Source organism: Melanostigma gelatinosum (assembly GCF_949748355.1).
Source record: "Melanostigma gelatinosum genome assembly, chromosome: 18".
In the NCBI taxonomy this organism is placed as follows: domain Eukaryota; kingdom Metazoa; phylum Chordata; class Actinopteri; order Perciformes; family Zoarcidae; genus Melanostigma; species Melanostigma gelatinosum.
Genome location: NC_136651.1, coordinates 13,173,898 through 13,194,339, shown reverse-complemented (window position 1 = coordinate 13,194,339; position 20,442 = coordinate 13,173,898). Strand labels below are relative to the sequence as shown.

The following is a 20,442-nucleotide window of genomic DNA, read 5'->3' as shown; positions in this document are numbered from 1 at the left end:
TACCCTTCTTGCTATGACATTTTAAGACACGGTTTGAAGACGTTTTTCTGTCCTGTGTTTATGCAGAGTGGTGTTCTTGTTATCTCTGAGGCTGATGCTATCATGATTACTGATCCTGAATAAATGAATGAGTATGTGCACCTTTGAAGAACTGTGGTAATCTCTGCCATCAGGATTTTTAGGAACTTTATCAAGTTTGCGTGAGATCCAAGGTTGCTGCAGTACACTGCAGCTTCTAGTGTCGTGTCGCCATAAATTAGCCCGGCCGTCTCGAGCTTATCCAAAACGCTGCTGCCCAGCTCTTGCCAAAGACAAAAGAGGCGACACATCGCCTTCATCTTTGCCTCCCCTCGCTGGCTCCCTGTGCCGCGTAGAACTTATTTAAAGTCAAGACAAGATGTCTTTCCCCCCTCGAGACTTCAGCTGTGTGCGTTTATTGCCTTGTTCTTGGCACCGTACTGAGCCAAAATCTGAGGACGGTTGTGAGAAGTTATAGCTAGACTGATTGGCACCACCAAAATATACGATGTACAAACTGGCTTAAATCTTGCAAACCTCAGCAAAACATGTAACTGTAAATGTGTGTGTTTGTGATTCTACACGCGTATTACCTGCGAGGTGCAGCGGCGTTGAGTTGCGTCCCTGCGTATCCCGGCAGTTGATGTTGTCGGGGCTGCATAGCTTCTGCACCCGGGCCAGACAGCCTTTTTTAGCGGCGTCCAGCAGCGCGGCGTCTCCTCTCAGCAGGTCCTGGATGTCGGTGTCCCTGTCCTTCACCAGGTCCAGAGGCGTGTTCCCGTCCCGGTTCTTCTTGGTGGGGTCTGCGCCGTGCTGGAGAGACGAGGCCAAAATGGACTTCAGTGTAAATTGCGGACCGCGTTTGCAATCAAAATGCAGAACTTTTTTTTTGTTTTTCTCGTAACAAAGACAAAATGTTAAGACTGAATGGTGGCACAAAACTATGTTCGCAAATTTAAAATATCACTCTCCACTTTGACGAGGAAGAGACGATGACAAGTGACGAGCGAGGAGAGGATGAAGGCAATTCACCGGAGAGATGAAGAGACGGACAGACGGAAAAAAAAGGAGGTAGAGAGGTGAGGACAGGACATCCAGTGAAGTGGAAAACACCACACACCCTGGAGATGGGCTGGGAAGCAGACATTTTCATCGTTCAACTGTCTCCCTAGGTTGCGGTTTAACTTGTCACTTCACTGTAGGTTTTTGAAAATCTGCTCATTATAATGTGATGTTGTGGGACAACTCCCCTGGGTGTCCCCTGCTGGCCTGAAACTGTCCGTTATACATCTTTCGTGCCTGTATTCCCGATTGAACCTTTTTTTTTTTTAATGTATCCATAATCAGATTTTTCTGCCCTACTTGTTCCTTTCTTTTTGCTGCTGTAATCATATTCTCACTCTGATTTATTCGCTATCCAGGAAAATTATAAAAGAGACCCATCGGAGTAATAATTTGGAACTTTGACATATTAATACATGTCGGTTTTGTGGAAGATTTTCCATTTACAATAGTGAACAAGTTCGCTGAAAGATTATCTGGCTCATGCATTTGATCTTTTTACAAAGAACAATAAGAGTCTACGGCCATGCTGGCAGCTCTATGAAGAGGACGGACTTAGTCACCGTGCTCAAATGTACGTGCTAACATTAGCATGCTAAAATGCTCAAAGTGACAATGCTGACGTGCAGATTTTAAGCATTTAAGCATGTTCACCATCTTAGTTTAGCATGCTAACATTTGCTAATTAGCACTAACCTCAACTTAGCACTGAGGCTGATGGGATTGTTTGTCATAAAAGCATCTTAAAAGTACAAACTGAAAGTTTGACCTGATGACGGCGCGATATGAAAAGTGAATTGCTCATCTTGAGAGGAAAATGTAATGTTTTAACCACAATTTCATGGCAAAGCCCCTGAGAATGTTTCTCTAAAAGCCAAAATGTAGCTCGAGGGTAAAAAATCAGGAATCACCAAAGTGATTAGGATTCATCATCTGGGGAACAATATTGGCAATCCATCCAATAGTTTCAGTTCGGACCATCCCTCGAGCCAGACCGCTGGCATTGCAACAAACACAATGAAATGCTACAGCCACAATGACTGAACAAAGCAATCACAAAGCCAAACTAGAATATGTCGCACTGCTTGTCGGTCGCTTGCGAGACGTCACACGATCATAAGTCATGCGAGTTCACATCTTTCATGCCAAGCATTAACACGGCAGATTGTCCTTTCATTGGATGAGAGATTCATTCTGTTACACTTCTTTTCCTAACAAAGGAAATGCAAATACATTTTGTAAATCACACAAAAAAGGTCCAGAATATCACAGCGCCGGGAGCGAACGCAACAGAGTTTCACTCCGAGAGACAAATCCAACACAGAAAGGGGACGAAACGAAGCTGACAACAAACGGAGCAGACAAAAGAAAAACCTCCTGCTGAACTCTGGAATAGTTTATTCAAAAAGAGAGAACGGTTGCATCCCGAGGCGGATTAACACCCAAAGTGCGGGAACACTCGGCTTACTTGTGTGCATGTGTGTGTGCGCTAAAAGGAGAAAATGAGGGCGCTGGCATGTGAACACAAGGATAAACAATCACAGGCTTAGCAAAATGAGAGGATTTTCCACCACCTTGAAGAATCGATCATCCGTGTGTGTGTGTGTGCGTCGACACCCAGACCTCTGATTGCAACCATCAGATCAGGGAAAGTGTGGCCTGAAGGACCTTCTGTATCGCCAGGGCTAATTTGAGAGCACTTACTGTGATCTATCTGCACGTGAGGCTACACACCAGGCTGAGCTTACACCAGACGAGGAGAAACAATCCCTTGTGTTAAACTCCCACTAAAAACAAAGCTGCTCAGGCGTATGGTGTTCCTGGACGATGTGCTAAAGGCTCGCGCCCAACAACTACAGTAGCACCGGTCATCATGAGCACCGACCGGTCAGAGTAGCCCCGCTTGCCACAAGCAAGCGACTACAGATGGGTGTCAAATTGAAGAAAAAACAACATTCAGTGTCTTCAGCATTTTCAACGCTCCTTCAATAACACCGTCACGATGTCTGACGCTCTCCTGCAGGGAGATGCTTTTCACTTTCCATGCAGACAACTGTCGCACGGATACACAAATCAAATACGATCTGAAGTATTCTGATGAAAGAGCTCGAACATCTCTGTTCCCCAACCACGTCCCGAACAGTGAATGCAAATTGTTACCATGAAATTGTAGATACGAGGTTCCGGAATTGAATGTGGTTAGACTGAAACACTAATCCTAAAATTAAATATGCAGCTTAATCCAAGATCAAATGTATATTGAGCGGTCTTGAATATATTGTCTTTGCAAGATTTCAGGCTTGATCCGACTACAAGATATCCTCATCATCATCATCATCAAAACTGTCAACTGTTAATAGTGTGAACAACTTTTTCCCTCATAACCACAATGTGTTTCAGGAAAACAAAACCTCCTTCCCCCAATCAATATCAGTTCAGTACAGCGTTTCACTTGCCTTTCGCACAGACTGTTCAACAGAATGTTAAATAATAGATTTCACCTCTGCATTTTTGTAAAATAAAATGCATCAAGACAAACAGTTGGCGGCATTAATTCTCCGGGAACCATTAAACGACGGCAGAGAGAGGCTGCAACGATGTGACGTCATGAAAACAGCGCTAATCAAACCTCAGACGGCGGAAAACGTGATGGAAATATGTCATTTATGTTTATTTCCTGATCTTTCTTTCAGTCATGACTTATGTATACAAGTATAAGTTTCCATTTCACTCTGAAACTGCTTTTTTTGCCCCCAGAGATGTCACCTTCCTTAACACTGCCGACTCCACTCAACCATAACAGCCATACAAGTAACTCCACTGCACCACCCACCACACGCACACACACACACACACACACACACACACACACACACACACACACACACACACACACACACACACACACACACACACACACACACACACACACACACACACACACACACACACACACACACACACTGTTCAATTGCATTTAGGCTCAAAGTGATTTACGATTGCTGCAGTGAACTGTTGCGTGCACTAGTTTTTTTTTTATTACTTTGTCAGTCTGACCGTGTCAATCTCATAACAGCTTCTTGAGTCGGCTGCACTACCTCCCTGCTGATCGCTCTTCGTTTCATATACTGCTCTGTAAACACGCGACACCTCATGCAATACTGTTAATTACAATATTTTACTGACCAGTTCAAATATATTCTTGACTCAACAATTCAAATTGTGGTATCTTTGACTCATCTTTTATCACATTAAGTTTTTGTCAATATCTCATTTCATGATTGGGTAATTCGATCTTTTTTCTTCAATGAATCCGACACAGATTGCTCCAAACTTAAATCTCATTGTGTGAAGAAAGTTAAGGGAATCATCACATTCTCCCTGCAGCTGACGGGTTTGGTTTGCTGCGTGCGTCCTGCGTCCTGCGCGTTGATCTAGCAATGATTTATGCAGCGCCATATGGCAACAACACTGTGCCGGTGCAGCCGTGTCTGGAGGTGTTCGTGATAGGAAAAACAAAAACACATTCAGCCGTAAAACGGCAACATTTCAAAGGACTCATTTAGCCTCCGCCAGATGTGACGATCAGGAAAAACACAACAGATACTGTCAGCGCTGTAGTCTGATTGGTCAGAAATGATCCCGACGGGACTGGAATTCTCGCCAATTCATGGGCCCCTGATGGGGGTTGTTGTTATTTCAAAGAAAAAGGCTTCCATACTGTTGGTTTTGCTGCTTTAAATATGCAGCACTAGTCTGATTTACATTGCAGTGTATGCATGTGTGGCATGGGAAGTTAGTTTAGGCATTAGGAGGAGGGAAGCGCAGGTCTGACCTTAAGCAGCAGCTTGCAGATCTCATATTTGCCCTTGGCAGCGGCTTCGTGGAGCGGCGTGAACTTCCACAAGTCGGCCACGTTGACGGAGGCTCCGTGTCTGACCAGCAGCTCGGCCACCTCGTAGTGACCGTACGAACAGGCGTTGTGGAGGGGAACCAGGCCACTGTGAAGGGAAAACACACAGAGGATGTGTTTCTTTTATTATTATATCATCAGAGGGTATTGGAAATGATTACCTTCAATAACTTCACTATAACTTTCTAATTCAATTCAATTAAACCATAACTCAAGAGTCCCACCCTTTGTCCTTGGCATGCACGTCGGCCCCGTGGTGCAGCAGGTACTCCACCACCGTCACTCTGTTGTAGCCGGCGGCGAAGTGAAGGGGAGTGGAGTGTCTTCCCTCCAGATCTCTGCAATTCACATTCTGAGCCGTACACAACGACTGGAGAGAGAGAGAGAGAGAGAGAGACGGAGACAAAAGAGTGAAGATTAAAATGAATATTTGGTATCCAATTAAGGAGCTGATCAGCCGAAGAGCCATGAAAAGATGAAGCTATGATATGCTATGCTGCATAAGCCACGTAGTGAATTATTGTATCTATGATGAGGCTTTCAAAAGGACACTGACAGATTTAATTTAAGATGAGATGATTTTTTTTTTGTTAAAATGCTCAAGTGCAATAACACAGTGAGTCGCAGTGAATAATTGAGATCTGAAAGATTGAGAGAAATAAAACGGGCAGGAAATAGACACCCTTTTTCTGTGACAACGAGAGAAAATGTCATTTACATACAAATTTAAACGGGAACATTTCTCAGCTCCGCCAATTTTTGCAGATTCTAAGCAGGACACTTTTCAGGACACTGTTCTTTGCTTATTATGACATTTTCCATGTTTGATCATGTTGACTACTTGAGATGTACCTAAAGGGTAAAGAACAGAGGGTGTCCGATGCTAAAGTCCCTCGAGCCAAATTAGTGTTTGTGTTGGTCGACTCTATATACACGATCAACCAAAACCAACTTCAAACACGAACAAACAGCCCTTCTGGGAGACCGCAAGAAAGAGGAAATAGCGAAAAACAGCAACAATATCGAAGTTATTAACTGAAGTTGATTCACGTCTGCTGAACTGAGGCAGACGCCGGCTGCCCTGCTGTTCACAGGAAATAACTGTGCTCCTGTTTTTCTGTTATAGACCCAATTACACCTCGGTTAGAGGACACACGGTGGGAAATTAATTTAAAAAGTTTCCTTCTATGATATGAAACGCGCTGCTGGAAGACGCATTCCTCAATCTTAAGCTATTATCCCTCACATTAACTGCCATCGAGGAAGTGTCTGCTTCTGTTTCTGAAAAAAAAAAAGTGTTAAAAACTGTAGCATGAGCCACAGCGGGTGGAATTTGAACTCGGCATACAATGAAAATGATGAGATTAGTTTTGAAAGAAGCTGACGGGTATGATTAAACTTGTGGGAACGGGGTTTTATATGAATCAAAACGGCAGGAACAATGGAGTGGAGACTTGGTCGGGCCGACATGGCGCCATTTAAGGATCAATTCTATGTTTGTGCTGGAGTTTCTGAATATTCGTCACGAAGAGATAGTAACATACTCATCTAAACATATATTTTGTATCAATTTAATTTCTGTGTACACTGTATCCGAATGGGTGTTTTGCCTTTCACAATCTAAATGTATAAATGAGTAAAGAGGACTCCATATCCAACAACAATATCAGTGACAAGCTGCAATGTTTGGTCGATTAGTCCATAAATTGATCGTCAGAAAATGAATCGACAACGTCGGCAAACTCCATTTGCTCTAAACCGCGAACAGTTAAGTTAAAGGAATGGATCTCCTTTAAAAAGACCCAAGTCTGCAATTAAAATTTAAACCTGCAACTACTGAATTTAACGGCCACTTAATAGCAAACACACATCCAGCTGTTACGCAGCAGCATTGGCATTTATTCGGAGCCGTGATGAGTGTTGCTGCTCGTTTAGCGCCGTGTCTGAGGCTCTGGATCTGCTAAATGTTCCACTATGTTCATCCTCTTAATATTATTTTAAAATACAGTAGATGCAGCTGCTTTCAATTACGTATGCTCAGTCACAGAACCTCCTCAACATTGAGAACAGATGGCAGGAATCAGCCCAGGAACGTCAATCAGGAGCTCAGCCAGACAGTTAACTCAAGTCTGTGTGTGTGTGTGTGTGTGTGTGTGTGTGACGTAAAAAAAAACTTTGCCGATTTTCACTCCACGCCAAATACTGCCGTCAAATTCTCTGCGGGATTCTCACCAGGTCCCGACATTTGGTGGGTGTTTTTTTTTTATCCGAGGCATATTACAGAGCATCCCGAGCGCCAACATTTTCAACACGAGTGGGCCCCGGTGCAACTCAAACTGCTGTGATCACACAGAGTGCCGTGGGTCGGCAATCTCATGAGAGGGGAACATTTGGCCTTTTAGAAAGAAGAAAGGTTTGCTGTTCAACTCGGATCAATGTGGACAAAAATACAAACACACGGACAAAAAGCATTTCAGTCACGCCGAACAATATCCACCTGACATTTAAGAAAAGTCAATGCGACCACAACTCCATACGAGCAACAAGAGCAGGCACAAAGGTCAAGACAATTTGTTTCATTTAAAGTAAATAAAGGCAGGATCATCTGTGCCACAATTACATCGAGTCACTGTCACATTTTCCATGTTTTTAGCCCATCTATAGTTGTAAAAGCCATTACTCTCATTTGTGTTTTACCTGTAGATTCTATACTTTTAAGGAAATTATAATCATGCTGCCGCTTGTACATCAAACCATGCTAATTATGATTTACTGTTGAACCTGTTAAGATGTTACTGCCTAAATGATTATGATGCAATGATGACGTCAGGGGGCGTTAACTCTTGTTATGTAGACCTTATCTTATGTAGACCTCACCTGAGGATGTGCAGGTGTGTTTTTTCGACTAGAGAGTGGAAGGGCTGACTATTTTTCAACCGCATTACGCATTACGCCGTACGAAATCGCATTAGAAGACCGCATTATGAGACAAAGCGGGTTTTTCTGTTTAAGATGACTTCCATGTATGCTTTTGATGCTGTTCTGGAATAAAAGAAAGTTTTGAAGTGACACTACGAGAGAATGCGCGTTCATCGACCGACCGCTCCTACAATAAGTTGAAAAATAGCCCATCAGAACGCCAGTCAACGTGGACATGAGAGAAGGAGGCCCGGAGTCACGGTCGTTTGGATTGATCTGGACTGCGGCCAGAATGTGATTTCACCGGTACCGCGAGTAAACGAGTGGAAGCGCTGTTTTCTGAACCTGGTTACGATCAAACATTAAAACTGACAAGGGAAACGAAGGAAATGTTTGATGAGCAGACAAATAAATCCATAAACTGCCTATAAATTACGAAACCACTGAAACTATAAACGGCAGGACACCGCGGATCAAATATCGCTGCACGGAAGCGGAAACAAAGCACAGCCGTGCGCATGAAAAATAAATAAATAAAGAAGTAACCGAAAAACTAACGAATATTCAAACAAAGGGTGTCGAAATTACTTGGAAAAAAAACCTACGAACGAATATTAAAAGCTAAGAACGAAAAACTGAAATAATGGCAGAAGGAAGTGAACGGGCAGTCACTGAAGCCGGTGTTACAGAGATGGACGCCGTATAACAAAGGAAAGCGTTTAAATCACTCAGCGCAACACGTAGAGGGGAAATGAATGAAATAAAACAATGATGAAAGAGGGTGCTGATGTTGATAATGTTAACGAAGCTGCAAATGAATTTCTAAGACTGCTGGATGAATTTAAAAGGTCTCATGAATCTGTTCAGTTGATGCTGCCTGAGGATGTGAGAATGAATGAAACTTTGGACTGGTATGAGCCACAAATGGCTGATTACGAAGCTTCTGTGGCTATTATTGTGCAATTATTTTGTGTTGTGTATCAGTGCTTCACATGAATGAATGTCCTTTATTACAGATTACTGTTAGCTTTTTTTAAGGACAATTAACTCAGATGTATGAGGTTTTTCTTCTCAGCCACTGAGCTCATCATGCGTTTCTATAACCTGTGGAACGTCAGCGCAGACATGTTCAGGGTTTATAAAATGCGTATAAAACGTTTCTCAGAACAGGATTCCACATGATTTCCAAACCTTAATGAGGCAATTAAAAAAATGATTTCTGCTCCCTCAGTGCAAATTATTTCCTACGATCGGTGTCATTAACACTGAGGTTAAATTAATGCCATATGGATCGTTTTAGGGGAATTAATTCTCACTCATTCAACCCTTTCACACCAACACCACCTTAGAGTGTGTTCTGTCTAAATTACATTTAATTGATTCTTTGTAATTGTTACACTCTGTTCACATATATTTAACTCAAACTCTCAAGCAGGCGACAATGTCAACGGCCAGTTACAAAATGTGACGAATGTCAACCGAACTACCTTGACGGTGTCCAGGTCTCCGGCTTTAGCAGCTTCCAGAAGTCTGTAGTCGACGTCTGAGTTTCTCACCGGGACGTTCTCTACAGAGCAGAAGGTAAAGGAGAACATTGGAATAAAAGCGCTCTGTGCAAACATTGGCAAAAGATACAAATGATCGTTAAAACGTAAATGTATGCGAACGGTGAAGAGAGACGATGACGTTAGATGCAAGTCCCCGTTAGTGACTGATGTTTCTTTAAAAGTACATTTTTTCCTATTGGTGGTTACAATGCTGAGGATAAAACTAAGAGAATATATCAGGACATATCGATGTCCTTGAGGTTGCTCCACAGCAGCTCTACCTAAAGGAGTAGTTTGACAATTTGGGCATGATGCTTGTCCGTTTTCTATCGAAAGTTGGATGAGAAGATTGATACAGATCATGTCTCTACGGTGGACATAAAGCTTCAGCCAGCCGATGGCTGAATGTGGAGTTTCAGGTGAGTTGTCTCTGTCTGCCTTTAACTTTACTCACTCTGCACCTTCAGTCTGAAAGTATCAATACCGACCTTTCAAAAACAATCCCAGTTCATCCCGCTGTTGCCAGCTGCCACCTACACACCTGCACACCCAGCCTCCCACGCACACACACGCACACACACACACACACAAAGGGGCGGCATACACACACACAAAGGGGCGGCATACCGTTGAGTATTTGCTGAACGGCTTCATTTCCCATCTGAGCGGCGGTGAAGCCCTGCAGGGACACCAGCGAGGCGTCCGCCCCGTATCCTAGCAACAGCCTGCAGGTCTGGAGGTGGCCCGCCATCGCGGCGCGGTGCAGCGCCGTCTGACCCAGCGTGTCCACGGCGTTCACCTGCCAACACAAACACCTTTGACTGACGACTCTTTAAAAAAGGACCTTCGGCAGCATTTTCTTTTTTTTTTTACGAAAAAAATATGGATGGATGTATGGCTACAATAATCAGCAAGCACTCTGAAAACGTGTCAATTTTCAGGGTACTTCATCATGTTCAGGAAAAATCCAATAAAGATAATTGATTTACAATATTGTAATGGCCTAATCAACCAGATATGGTACAGGAAACAATCTGTTGAAGCAATCGCTAAAATGTTTGAGGATAACTTCAGTCATGTCTCTGTTTTATGACCCTGTTTTCTTTACATGCATATGTGCACAATACGTATTTAGATTTATACACATTCAATAGTGATCGTATAGCAGCAAAAGAAGACGCATTGTTTCCAGAAATTAAAATTTCACCCTGTATGACTCTTGTCTATCAGACCAAGATGGCCGCTCTAGAAGTAAACCCACACGGTTTCATTCTGAGGGTCACCTGACGTTAAAACGCTCATGATTCAGGTCGTGGAAACAATAACGCCAACAACTACTTTGTAGTTTTGTTCACTTCGCAGAGATCTCATCTCTTTGACATTAAAAGAGTATTATTTTATTAAAACCACAGTGTGAATACTTTTCATCGGTGCTGTACACGGGGAGGAGAAAGAGCTAAATAAAAACATGCGTTACGTCAATTTAAATGCATGTGTGAATAGGCAGGTGGATATATAATGATAGATGACAATGAAAATACTGTGGTTTACCTTGGCACCATGTTTCTGCAGCACCTCCATGATGTCATTATGAGCCCGTTCTGCTGCCACATGGAGAGGAGTCATGAAACTACAGAGAGAGGAGAGAAGAGGAGGAGAAAGTCATCTGGAGTCAGAGTTTGTTTTTGTGAAAAATGCAGCCTTTTAGCAGCTGCTGTCAAGTACAGATATCAGCTTGTGATCACTATTTTTGTTGACAGCGTGTATACAAATATGATAATGATCTGACTTTGTGTTTGTGAGCAGACGAACACAGCACTCACTCTTTATTCTTCTCATGTACGCTGGCGCCTTTCCTCAACAGCAGCTCCGTCACCTGTTTCCTCTTAGGGTGCGGCGATGCTACAGCACAATGCTAACACACAGACAGAAACATCATCATCTTAGCATCTCGGCACCAGTATTTTATTATCTGTGTGTGCAGTGAAACGCATACGTGTGTGTGTGTGTGTGTGTGTTTGTGTCCATCTCACCAGCGCGGTCTCGTGTGTGTGAGGGTGTTTGAAGTTGATGATCTCCATTGCCAGGGTCTTCTTAGCCTTGGCCATGTCAGCTTCTCGAGCAGCTTGAAGCAGCGAGTGGCCCTTAAACTCATCTGTACACACACACACACACACACACACGAGATGTCGACATGTGAGGAAAAGGAGCATCTGGCAATTCAACTGAATGAACAACTGTTGACGCTTCACGGGGTTCTCACCAGACCACAACACTAGATTATTTCACTTGCGGTGACCCTGCAGCATCCAATACTTCAGAAACATTACTTCAAAGTTTTTACCAGCGAACTAATGATTGAACTTATGATGGAGCCGGAGCGGAAACAAGCGATTACCCTTAAAATGAAGAAATGTCAACTGTTGAGCCCTCCTCACAGCGAGTGCAAAAAAACAAATCTTGTGTGTTGTTGCAGCAACCTTTTCAAAAGAACCAACAACTAACAGCAGCAACTGTCCTTTAGTTGTACATGAACTCAGAATGGCTTATGATTCACGGAGCATTTGATTTCTTTTTGCTTTCATCCGTCTCATTACAAAGATAAAGCAACAAGTGCAGCAGCGAGAGAGCTAAATCGGCAATTATCTTTCAAAGAGTTGTAGACAAAGACTTGTCTACTTTGACTCCGCAGACGCAAAGAAAATGAATTCAATTATATCTCCATCCTCTTTTATTAAGCTATCAGACATCAGCAAAATGCTCAATTAAGAAAACACACGCATGGGGATGCACCAAACACAAAAAAAGAGTGGAGAAGATAATAAATATGTCGTGAAAAGTTCAAACACACATTCAAATGTCTTGCTTTGTCCAACTTACAGTCTAAAACTGAAAGCAGTTTGTTATCACGGATTACTATGAAAAAATGTTAATTATTTGAGAAGCTGCAACCAGCAAAATGTCTGCATTTTGCTTTTAAAAATAGTTGTTGGAAGGGGGGGGGGGGTCTTCTTCAGGCCAGTACAATATTTTAGAAATGTATACGTTTGTGTGTGCAGAACCCAAATACAAGGTAAGCCTGTATCCAGCTGCAGACAACAAGTCCTCTTATCTAAAAGATTGAGCTTCACATTCGCTACTGTCTGAACGCTGAAATAAGTTCAAATCAACTGCTCCAAACGTGACGGTTGTAAACACACCCGACTCATCCGTTCATCACCGTTCATCATATTTAGCAGCGCTGCAGTTTGTGTAAATGAAGCACCACGCTCACATGCGAGTCGCTCCTTCAGCTCGGGAGTGGGCGCCATGTCCACGGAGCTCTTGCTGTGGCAGTTGAGCAGCGTCGGGTCGGCCCCGTGGCTCAGCAGCAGAGAGCAGACCTCCACTCGGTTTTTAGACGCCGCCTCGTGCAGCGGGGTGAACTGCCACAGATCCATGGCGTTCACGCACGCCCCATGCTGGGGGGGGGGGGGGAAAGGGGGGAAAGGGGGATTAATAAGTGGCAGGAAAGCATTAGGAAAAAGAGCAACGTTTTCTATTGTTGGGAACAATTTCTCTTTGAATTTATTTTAAATAATCCTAAAAGGGATTAAGCAGACAGTCCTCAAATACCCTGTTGAAGACTTGTGTATGGTTGGTACAAAGACAGTGAAACTTTACTCTGTTGGGATTCATTTTCCATCTTTGTTGTTTGCAAAAATATTATAATTAAGAGTAATTGCCACTGCCTAAGCAGATGCCGAGCTAGCACGCGTGCGAGTGTACCTTTAGCAGCAGCTCAGTAACTTCATAATGTCCATAAGAGCAGGCATTATGTAGAGGCACCAGACCACTGGAAGAACAAAAACACAAAACAGAACTCTTATTAACAATAAATATACATTTTGACATGCAGTTTTGTGTGGCTGTACTGACACAAGGGGTTGTTTGAGCTAAACACTACCGCCAGAATGCTAACATGCCAACACCTAGAATCAAAATGAATCAAGTCTCATTGCATGGCCCAGTTTCCCCTCAGATTTATTCAGAAAACAATTCTGATGAATAACGCAGGATACACTCTGCTACATTATCAGAATTGCCGCCATGTTTGTCCAGTTTTAAACCAAAGGAGAGCCAATGAAAGCCCTGCGAAGTGTCGTCCAATCACGTAGCGAGGATTTTTGACGATGTCTCAGTGACGGAAAGCACTGTTGAACAAATATTAACCAGCTGAAATATTACACATTTAGTTCTTCCGATGGCCAAATCGTCGGTCTTCTTTCAAACCCCACCTTTTTAAACTTTCATTTAATTGTACGTACCCCTTGTCCTTGGCGTGAACATCTGCTCCGTGCTGTAGTAGCAGCTGAACTATCCTCACCCTGTTGTATCCTGCTGCCAGGTGAAGCGGAGTGGACTGGAGAGACAGGAGGTAACACAGAGAGGGACAAAGAGGGACCAAAAGAGCAAGGGGAGAGGAAACAAGAGGAGGAAGGGGGAAGTAGGATAGACAGCGGGAGGAAAACAAAAAGAGAGAAAAATATAAAGGCAAATGTTAGCCCACACGTTTGTTCTACAGCACTACAGCATATCATTAGACACAGGCTGCTAAGAGGAAAAATGGGCTGTTTCACCGCTGAATCAGTCCACAGTTATAAAGCCAGACTCCATTTTTCACCAAAGCTGCGGCTCTGACCGCTTCGCGACGGGAGTGAGGCGAGATGGCTTCAGCTCGCCACGCAGTGCTTCCTCAGTATGCTCGCAGCAAAAGGCCATTCTTCTTCAAAGCTGGAGTGACACCCACTCCCATCTATGCCTCGAAGTCATGATATAAAAGCCATTTCACATCAATGGATGTACTAGGGATCAAATTGTGAATAGGACTGGGATTAAAGCTGCTACATGGAGCGGGCGGTTCTGAGAGTTCTTAGATAGCACACACGCATGAGCTAACTAGACATGTGCCGCTCACACAGGTGGCGTGAAGTCGGTCCACATTCCAGATATTGAGGTTTGACTGGCTGGCTTTTAATTCATCGTCGTCTTGTTGTGCCGGCTTCTTCTGGACTAATTTATTGGCGCCTGACTGGAGAATTAGCGACACCAACTGTTTATCTCGATGAAACAAGTCCTAATATTTGCATAATGGTAGCGGATGAAAATGCACACTAGTTTGCATGTTCTTTTGCTGATTTTCTGGAAACTTGGTTAAATTGTCTGCTACATGATGAAGAAATGCCACCTTTAATTTTGGAGATTTTACAAACAGTAAGCCAGCAGTGTAAGGAGGAGGAACAATGTGAAAAGGGCGAGGAGGAGAGAGAGGAGACCAGCAGTTGTGACTCCTTTCTGGGACGTTACACATTAATGTCTGTCGCCAAAAACACAAGCTGAATGATCAACACACTGGTGTTGGCGTTTCTTTCTATTAAAAAGCCAATAACAAAGTGATACACAGGCCACGTATTAAAAAAAGAAAAAAGATTCCTCCTTCATAAATCAGACTACTACATTATTTCATAAGCTATGATGCAAAACCATGGCAACATAAAAAAAACAACTTTTTTACAAACAACGTGGTCATGTTCTCACTGCTGGCTGCCTATTTTGTAAATTCTGAAGAATGGTTTTAAAACTTTCCACAGACACAACACTGGACCTCTTCTCACAGAAGGAATAGCTTCAACTTCGGTCTGAAAAACAGGTTTTTTCCGATGAAAACATGGTTTTCAATCAGACTAAAAGTGGAAACGTAGCTCCAGGTGCCATTTCCCTTTGAGCCCATCTCCTGCTTAGATCATCTTCAGTGATCTCTGAGTTGAGATGTGAAGCAGCAGCAGTGAGGCAGAGCTGGGTGGACAGATGGTACACTCGTATTTACAGGATGTGACAGCAGCGTTTGGAAGGACCAGGACATGCTACACAGTTAGTCATCATCCTCATTTCAAATGCAGCGTCCTGCTGCAAACTTGTTCTCGCAAATTGTGGATAGAAAGAAAACGGGGGGGGGGGGGGGGGGAACACAGCGTCGCGTGTAAACCAGTGATCAGGTCCTCAGCACATTTACATACTAATAACCTCGCTGCCAGTGAGCCACCAGTTCGGCGCCACACACACACACACACACACACACGCGTGCATGTACTGTGTGCATGTACTGTTGCATCACTATGATGTTGTTGCCAGGGTCAGACTTGGGTTTAAGCTCCACCTCCTCAATCTGTCAACCCTGTGAGAGCAGTGGGTGCATGCATTTGTGTGTGTGTGTGTGTGTGTGTGTGTGAGTCAGTCTTGCCTTGCCCAGCTCATTTAAATTCAAGTCATATAAAAGCAGCTGCAGCTGAAAGTTGTATTGTGATCCTCGGCTCTGACCTCAGCCACCAATAATCAAAGGCGTCCCCCATGTATCATCTACATGTCACAATACATTCGAACATCCTCCAACATCCGCTGCAGCATTCTTTTATTTCTGGTGCACTGAATCTATGATGCAAAGATGTTCCTGTTTGGTTTTTTTTGCAGTATGTTTACTGCTTGAAAGGTCACACAGCGACCCTTCAGATGCACGGAGAAGGAAAAGGATGAAAAATAGATTTTAACGAACGCTCTTTGAAGAAAGTGCAGCAGCACTACAGCTGAGCCGCAGAGGAGGAACTTCAAATGTCCCCGTGTTTACACGAGCGTAATATTTCTGCTGCTGCTGCCAGCGCTGCGAGTTTAGAGAATGTGGATTAGGCTGTTTACGACAGTTCACAGTTTATGACTGTGAAATGACAAAAAAAAAAAGTGAAATATGTATTCAAGATACCGGGAGGTGTGAGAACGAGAGTCCTCTGGGCTTACGGCGCATATTTCAGCTTTTTGTTCTCTGGGTGCAAGTGTCCGATCCCTTGGTGTTTCTATCCATAAAGTGCTTTGATACATGATGACATATGATGCCCGACGGTGGAAAAACCAAGTAGAAGATATTTCAAAGAGAGGGAGTTGGCACTCACAGTGACACGCTGAAAGTGAATAGCAATCATAAAAAAAAAAATGAAAACATTCTGTTATGTTTTAATCACCTAAAAGCCTTTCTGTGGGGGTGGAGGGGGCAGACACGGGAGGAAAATGAAAGAGGGAGGGAGAGATGCAGTTAAAGCCAAGATGGAAATACCAATCTTTCTGTCCGACTTCCCTCTGTAGCATTCGTCTTCTTTTTTTATGTTTCCCTTCCCCCTCCAGAGAAACACCATCCATCTGACTGGGAGCTGCAATGCCTCCTCCTGTATCAGATACTTTGGTCATCTAACAGCAAAACACAACAGTCTAAAAGAAAATGTAAAAAAAAAGAAAACGTGACGAAGAATGAGTCGGACCACAAACATCGCTCACACACACACGTAGATTCAACAATGTAGAAACACACGAGGGTGTAATCCGCTGCCGTGTCGGTTCCTTCTTTGAGATGTTTCCATTTTTCTTTAACCTCTCTTGCATCCTCCGCTCCCTCGCTCCCTTCCTATTCTCCTTATGAGCCTGTCAAGCTGTTCCCATGACAACGGTGATTGCTTGTCAGCAGTTGCCATAGCAATGAGACACGATCTGTCCGCGAGGGTGAACGGACACATTTGGACCATTTTGTTCGGTGTCGTTTGCATGAGTGAGTGTGTGTGTGATGTTATGTCTTAACTTCGCACCTGCAGGACCAAACTATGTCCTATTGAGCCCATGAACCTGTGAATTCATTCACTCGTCTGTTTAAAGCGACACACACACACACACACACTATTGTCTGTTTCTTTTCTTAACAATTTAAAACGAGCAAATATTCTGCCAGTAGTCTCCCAAATGAATTAGTCTGTTTTAATCGAGACATCCTTTTCAGTAAATGCACTTTGTGGTGATGAACATATTGTGCTGTGAAGAAAAACAAAAATTGTCCCAGACCCAGAATTACCTAACTCATCCAAACAATGCCCTCAGATTTAGCACTTGAATAAATCCGCAGAGTCCTTCTGTGCCCAAAATGCTCGGATAAGTACGAGAAAAACAAATTAGAAACGAGCCGTTTCTCCAACATCTCTCTCTCTTGAGAAGACGCTGGACCACCAGCCCCCAAGCAGTGCAATGATAGGTTTAATTAAAAAAATATTTTCTGGTTACGCAATGACTTAGGAGATACAAATAAAACAGAGGATAAGTTACAGTTAAATGTAAAATAATTAGGAGCAGCGGTGGCTTAACGACAAAACCTTTTCATGTTGAAACAAACAGTGGAACGTCTCTTTAATTCGTCCTCGACTCTTAGCGCCGCCTTAGTACTCAGGTCAGGGCTGCACTTCGGCAGGTGGACACGTCAACAAGATGAGTAGTGTCAGATTACTGGATCAATAAACATATGAGCAAACCTGTGTGCTCTTCCTTAGACTGACACACACACACACACACACACACACACACACACACACACCGCAGCCATCAGCTGTCTACCTGCTCAGCCTCTCAGCTACAAACACTGACTTTTCCGCGGAGCTGAGCAGCTCAGAAAGTAACTTCAGAAAAACAACAACACTCGAAAGCAACAGAAAGGGCCATGACATGTTCTAGATTTCTTTTCCTTTTTTGTGTATCTGCTGACAGGTGCCATTCAGTTAAAACCCTCACAGCTCACACGCATCACTTATGCATTGCAGGTGGAATGAAAAGTTCCATGTTGTTATGTTCAGGGACCACGCGGGTAGCTCCTGTTTATGACAGATACATGTTTATCTGGGATCTAGAAACTACCCTAATCATATTTTTTATTATTATGTCAGGCAAAAGGGGAATTTTCATGAACAAAACATACGTATTTATGTAAAGTCAAACCTCCTGGCACAGGAAGAATTAACAAATGAACCGACCTTGCACGACAATTTATCTTCAGTGAGAAGAACTCTGTCTGAAAAGATAATCCAATTATGAATCACAACTAAACTTTCTTGTGACGGACGATTATACCTGATAAGCTACCTTTGCACCAAAGAGCTGCAGCTGCATACATCTCCCTCAAACAACAACATGCCACGGGCCTGCGAGAGAGCAAGAGGTTAAATGTGTCACTGACACAAGTTTATTAAAACTGCTGACCTGAAATGCTTCTGGATATTTCTATTTATTTGTTTCAGACAGGGCGTCAGGTTTACACACACACACCGCTCCTACGTGCCTGTGTTGCGATCGTCTGGATGTGTAAACATTAGCGAACTTCGGCGAGACGAGAGCCCCGACGGCCTCTGATCCGAAATGAAGAGACATTTACACTCGATTGCAGTGTAAAAAGCTCAGCTTTTCCTCGTAACATTGCCGTCACGTAAACAGATTTCTGAAAGTGAAATATCCACTGGGCTCTATTCCTGAAAAGTTTACTTTTTGGGAGACATATCTCCACCATATGAGGGATGGTAAACACAGTCAGTCTCAGCAGGATAAGCTCCTATAATCAACATTTAAACAAGGCTTCAATGAAAGGCTTTTCTCTTCTCTTTCCTCTCCCTGAATGGTGGTCATGCTCTTCATGCCTGTGTCTTTGAAGTCCGTGCCAGCTAGGACGCTGGTGGGTGTGATGATTCTCACTGGTAAGATACCGATCCAAAATTCACAATATTCACGAAAAGCACACAACCACAAACACACACATTCACAACACGAGGAGATCAACAGAGTCCAGAACATGAAATATATTCCCTGAAAAACTGACAGTCAGTCGGAGGTTGGAGGTGCTGGAAGCATAATGTCAGTGAGGCAGGAAGGGAAACAACAAAAGAGACTCTGTGTGTGTGTGTGTGTGTGTGTGTGTGTGTGTGTGTGTGTGTGTGTGTGTGTGTGTGTGTGTGTGTGTGTGTGTGTGTGTGTGTGTGTGTGTGTGTGTGTGTGTGTGTGTGTGTGTGTACGTATTTGTGCAATGGGTAGTCAGAAAGTACAGACTTTTTTCCTGAGGCAGCAATGTCTGCAGGAGCAAGTGTGTGTGTGTGTGTGTGTGTGTGTGTGTGTGTGTGTGTGTGTGTGCGCGCGTGTGTGTGTGAGTAAGCGGTAGGTTTCAATAGAGGCAGCTTGATAACGCTCTCCACTCAGCTGTGTTAATAATATCCTACTCTGATGGGTCCTCAATCATCGAGTGCTCACACACACACACACACACACACACAAGCACACACACTCTCTCACACACACACACACACACACTCTCTCACACACAAGCACACGCAAGCACACACTCGCTGTTATACTGCTGTTGCCTGCAGTGTAATCTGTAATAATATATTGTGCTGTGCAATAAGAACAAAAAGCTCTCACTGGTGTGAAGGGAAAAACAGTTTTCCAGACAATGGCTAGATGCACCCATATGTGTCCAACACCTGGTTCCACAGACATGGGGACTGATATTCTACCATAACAGCCTCCACTCTGCTACAAACTCAAGTTCTCTTGCACCGAACTAAAAAAATCCATCTCTTAAATTGGACCTTGCTCTGTGCACGAAGGCCTTATTGTCACGCTGGAACAGGAACGGCACCTTCCCCAAACTGTTGCCACACTATTGTCGAAAATAATATTTTCTGCTTCAACATTAACGGGCTCCCTTAACTGGAACTCAGGGGCCAAACCAAAACCCTCCCAGAACAAAACCACAATACAGTACAGGGGTGTCCACGTACTTTTGGTCACACAGCATCTCTCTCCATCTTCTTGGCTCTCCTCTCTCTTCCCACATGTGCCCTGTGTGTGTATGTGTGTGTGTGTGTGTGTGTGTGTGTGTGTGTACAAGCTGAGCTTTTTTGAGTTCAGCCAAGAGGCATTTGCAATCAACATTCATGCTTCAGATTTGTGTGTTTGTATGCGACTGCATGGTTGAAGAGGGGAGACGGAGAGCCTGTGCCACTTCGAATTAAAATGAAGGAGAGAAGAAGAAAGGGGGGGGAGGAAGGGGGGGGGCTCTTTCTCAATTGAAAGAGAAGCGTCATTGTTACCAATCAT

General features: G+C 43.6%; 1 protein-coding gene across 1 annotated transcript in view; it reads right to left on the bottom strand.

The window, feature by feature from the left end:
* The window catches only part of LOC306792438 (poly [ADP-ribose] polymerase tankyrase-1-like), a 59,424-nt gene that overhangs the window by 12,728 nt on the left and 26,254 nt on the right, over positions 1-20,442 (bottom strand). The window contains exons 7-17 of the mRNA XM_079289555.1: positions 13,767-13,861; positions 13,228-13,294; positions 12,734-12,920; positions 11,493-11,614; positions 11,283-11,374; positions 11,011-11,089; positions 10,087-10,258; positions 9,400-9,479; positions 5,218-5,363; positions 4,916-5,081; positions 612-831 (exon numbers count right to left, since the gene is read on the bottom strand). Coding sequence (XP_079145681.1) covers positions 612-831; positions 4,916-5,081; positions 5,218-5,363; positions 9,400-9,479; positions 10,087-10,258; positions 11,011-11,089; positions 11,283-11,374; positions 11,493-11,614; positions 12,734-12,920; positions 13,228-13,294; positions 13,767-13,861 — 1,426 coding nt within the window. The remainder of the gene's footprint in view (positions 1-611; positions 832-4,915; positions 5,082-5,217; positions 5,364-9,399; positions 9,480-10,086; positions 10,259-11,010; positions 11,090-11,282; positions 11,375-11,492; positions 11,615-12,733; positions 12,921-13,227; positions 13,295-13,766; positions 13,862-20,442) is intronic.